Source organism: Limulus polyphemus, unplaced genomic scaffold (assembly GCF_000517525.1).
Source record: "Limulus polyphemus unplaced genomic scaffold, Limulus_polyphemus-2.1.2 Scaffold2219, whole genome shotgun sequence".
Lineage (NCBI taxonomy): Eukaryota > Metazoa > Arthropoda > Merostomata > Xiphosura > Limulidae > Limulus > Limulus polyphemus.
The window spans coordinates 5,627-8,804 of record NW_013667829.1 but is presented as its reverse complement, the minus strand read 5'-3'; the positions used below and the strand labels follow the sequence as shown (position 1 = coordinate 8,804).

Here is a 3,178-nt window from a genome sequence, read left to right as displayed (position 1 = left end):
GTTTAACGAAAAAACATACAATTATAATCTAAAAATGTGGTTTAATTTATTTATTTTTTTTGTACCACATACCCTCCGAATCAGACTTTAGAACTAGAAATGTCTCCCTGACGCACAATACTCGTTTTAGAAAAAAAAAGTTGCAAGTGGTTTATATTAATAAATAATAATTCAAGGGGGAGTCAATACGCGACCGTTGAGTAGTGACTGTTGGAATACGAATTTCCAAGAATAACTTGTCACCTCACACGCACACACGAGATCAGATGTTTACGTTACTAATACTATATGCACAGATGTGCTAAATATTGTCCGAGCCCTGCCAAGATGTCATAAGTGTGACGCCACCATAAGGGTAATGATTGCAAAACCCAAATTTTAGTCCATTTTAAGTTAAGAAAATATATTTAAGACTAATTACTTGAGACTTCTTACATTAAACTTAAGCAAAATTTAATACGCATATAGTAGCGAGAAAAAACACGTACCTTACTAAGTTACCGTCCTTCTAGTTGCACTATAAAATAGTAACAACTTGCCAACACGAATAGCTAAAAAAAAGGAAAGTGCTTAGACTCGGATCCAATTTCAGATGCCGCAGCGTTACTCCAGTGTAGTTCGTTAACACTACACCTCCAACTATATCAGTATATGCTATATAATCATCTAGCATCCACAAACACGCTCAAACTCAAAGATGAACGCCAAAAATATTTATCTATCATGTTGACACACAAATAATTTACTATATAACTGATCAATAGATAATTAACATTAATTAAAATAACTAGACGTTAATACAATTTTACACACAAGAATTTACGTTTAATATGTTACGATTTATGGTAAAAACCGAGCGCTTTCGAAATATTAAAGTTTATGCATGCTATGCGGTGTAGTACACACTCATTTATTATAATACCCAAAATCAATATACAGTTCCGTTACTTATAACAGACTGTAGATAATGCTAAAGCCCAAAGAAGCAAAATATCAATCTTCTTATTAAAACCATCGTTATATATGTACTCGTGGGTGCCTATAACTTTGATTGCAGTTAAACTTAAACTTTTAAAAGTATAATAAAATAAAGTTTTAGAAGGCATACCTACTAGTACTAGAACGAGAAGTATGTAGAATTATCCTCGATGTTTTTATAAATGTAAATTAAAAAGAAAACAGCTTTGTAATAACAATCCAGAAATCGCACGTAGATATAACGTGAAAGGTTAGCCTTATCAGTACATAGAATTAGAAAGCAAGTTTCAAATAATTTTAGCAACCCACCTTACACTGAAATGGATCGCTTTCATTCAGGGATTGAGTTCGTAGTTTATGGGTTAGATAATTAATCATTGCCAACACAGAATCATCCACTTCCCTCATACACGCTTAAGTTATGATGACTTTTGTCACCAACCGTAGTCAGTCACTCAGAGTCAGTATTACTATTAAGTTAACTATTATTGATAACGAAGTTATGGTCTACCTAGTCCACATTCATGTCTAGGGCCCAGCTAAATGAAAGTATTTAACTTTCATCGGTTAGCAGTCATTGAGGCATTATCCAGATATATAAAAAAAAAAATCAAAATGTAGTAAGACGGTTCTTCCTTACCTCTTACAAACTATCCCCTGCACTGTTCTTATCTTTACCCGACATATAGCCTACAGTAGAAGACGATACCACTACACAGGAAGGTGGGGTAGGTAAAGAACATTCAGAAAATCCTATTCAATAACTTATGATAACCAAAATTTTTAATTAATAGTTAGTCAACATCTATTGTTATAACGCTGTATATGAACCTGTCTTTTATGTATTACACTCTCACTTCTGTAGCTGTATTAAATTTCACATTCTACGTTCTACTTTTAGCACTATTGGTTAGGCCATATTTAGTTGTGATTGGCTACTAAGCTATGACATCATTATGAGTTTGTGACGGTTGGAAAGCAGCACATTTTGCGAAGTTCAGGTAAAGTCTTGACAGATAACAACACGTATGTTTTATATTTTTTACTACTGGCGCTTTAAATTATAATATATCACTTTCAACATAATCACTAACAATTTACTGGATTCATAATACAGCTTACAAAAAAATTTTCATTTGTATTAAATTATAGTGTAAATTTAAAGAAATTTTGCGCTTATTTTCTCACCTGCTTTACCTATTCGATAATCATATGTATCTGCTGCTTTTATTAGTTGTATGTTCCTTACACAATAAACCGCGTTCCTCCTCTTTGCAATCTTAAAATAATGCTACTGCAGTAATACACACTCCATTTTAAGATGTTGTGATTCCAACTTCTAACAACATCTTGATAGTCACCGACAATTTTCATATTTTATTGTCGAAAAAATTTAGTTTTAAGCTAATTATTAAATAGTTTTGATTAATATCGGAGAAACGTTGTACTTAACATAGTTAATGAAACCTTGAAACAAGTTGTTGTATTGGTAGTAATTCAACAACAAATACATAATTTTAAAAATGTCACTCTCTTTCTGTCTTCCCATGTGTGTGTGTATATAGTGCTCCAGATAGGTAGCATATTCGCATGAAATACGCTTAATGTTTTGAGAAACGTGTCATTTTTGTATTTTACAAGTATTAGTTATGGGTGTACTATCACTGATACGCTACAATATTAATTGGTTTGCCTACAGGATACACACTGTAAAAATGGCTATTTTTCCACATAAAAACTTGCATCGTGCTTAAAAAGAAAGCAAATTATGAGTGTAACAATATATGGAACTATCGATAAACTACCATTATGAACGTCCGGAAAGCACTGTATCGATGTTAAATTTTAGAATTGATAAAAATCGATGATAGTACCATCAACTATAGATATTATTGATAAAAATCGCTGATAGTACCATCAACTATAGATATTATTGATAAACATCGCTGATAGTACCATCAACTATAGATATTATTGATAACAATCGCTGATAGTACCATCAACTATAGAAATTATTCATAAAAATCGCTGATAGTACCATCAACTATAGATATTATTGATAAAAATCGCTGATAGTACCATCAACTATAGATATTATTGATAAACATCGCTGATAGTACCATCAACTATAGATATTATTGATAACAATTCGCTGATAGTACCATCAACTATAGATATTATTGATAACAATTCGCTGATA

At 31.7% G+C, this 3,178-nt stretch overlaps 1 protein-coding gene across 11 annotated transcripts in view; it reads right to left on the bottom strand.

The window, feature by feature from the left end:
* LOC106466313 overlaps positions 1 to 1,806 on the bottom strand; it is a 90,098-nt gene extending 88,292 nt beyond the window's left edge. For 9 of the 11 annotated variants that reach the window (XR_002612172.1, XR_002612170.1, XR_002612169.1 and 6 more), the window contains exon 1: positions 1,288 to 1,628. Coding sequence is in view for 4 of the 11 variants with exons in the window: in XM_022394290.1 (XP_022249998.1) it covers positions 1,288 to 1,386 (99 nt within the window). In the remaining 7 variants the exon portion in view is untranslated. Of the gene's footprint in view, positions 1 to 488; positions 552 to 1,287 lie in introns of all 11 variants that reach the window. The other 2 variants (XM_022394291.1, XM_022394292.1) reach the window with 2 other exon arrangements.
* Positions 1,807 to 3,178: the final 1,372 nt, after the last annotated feature.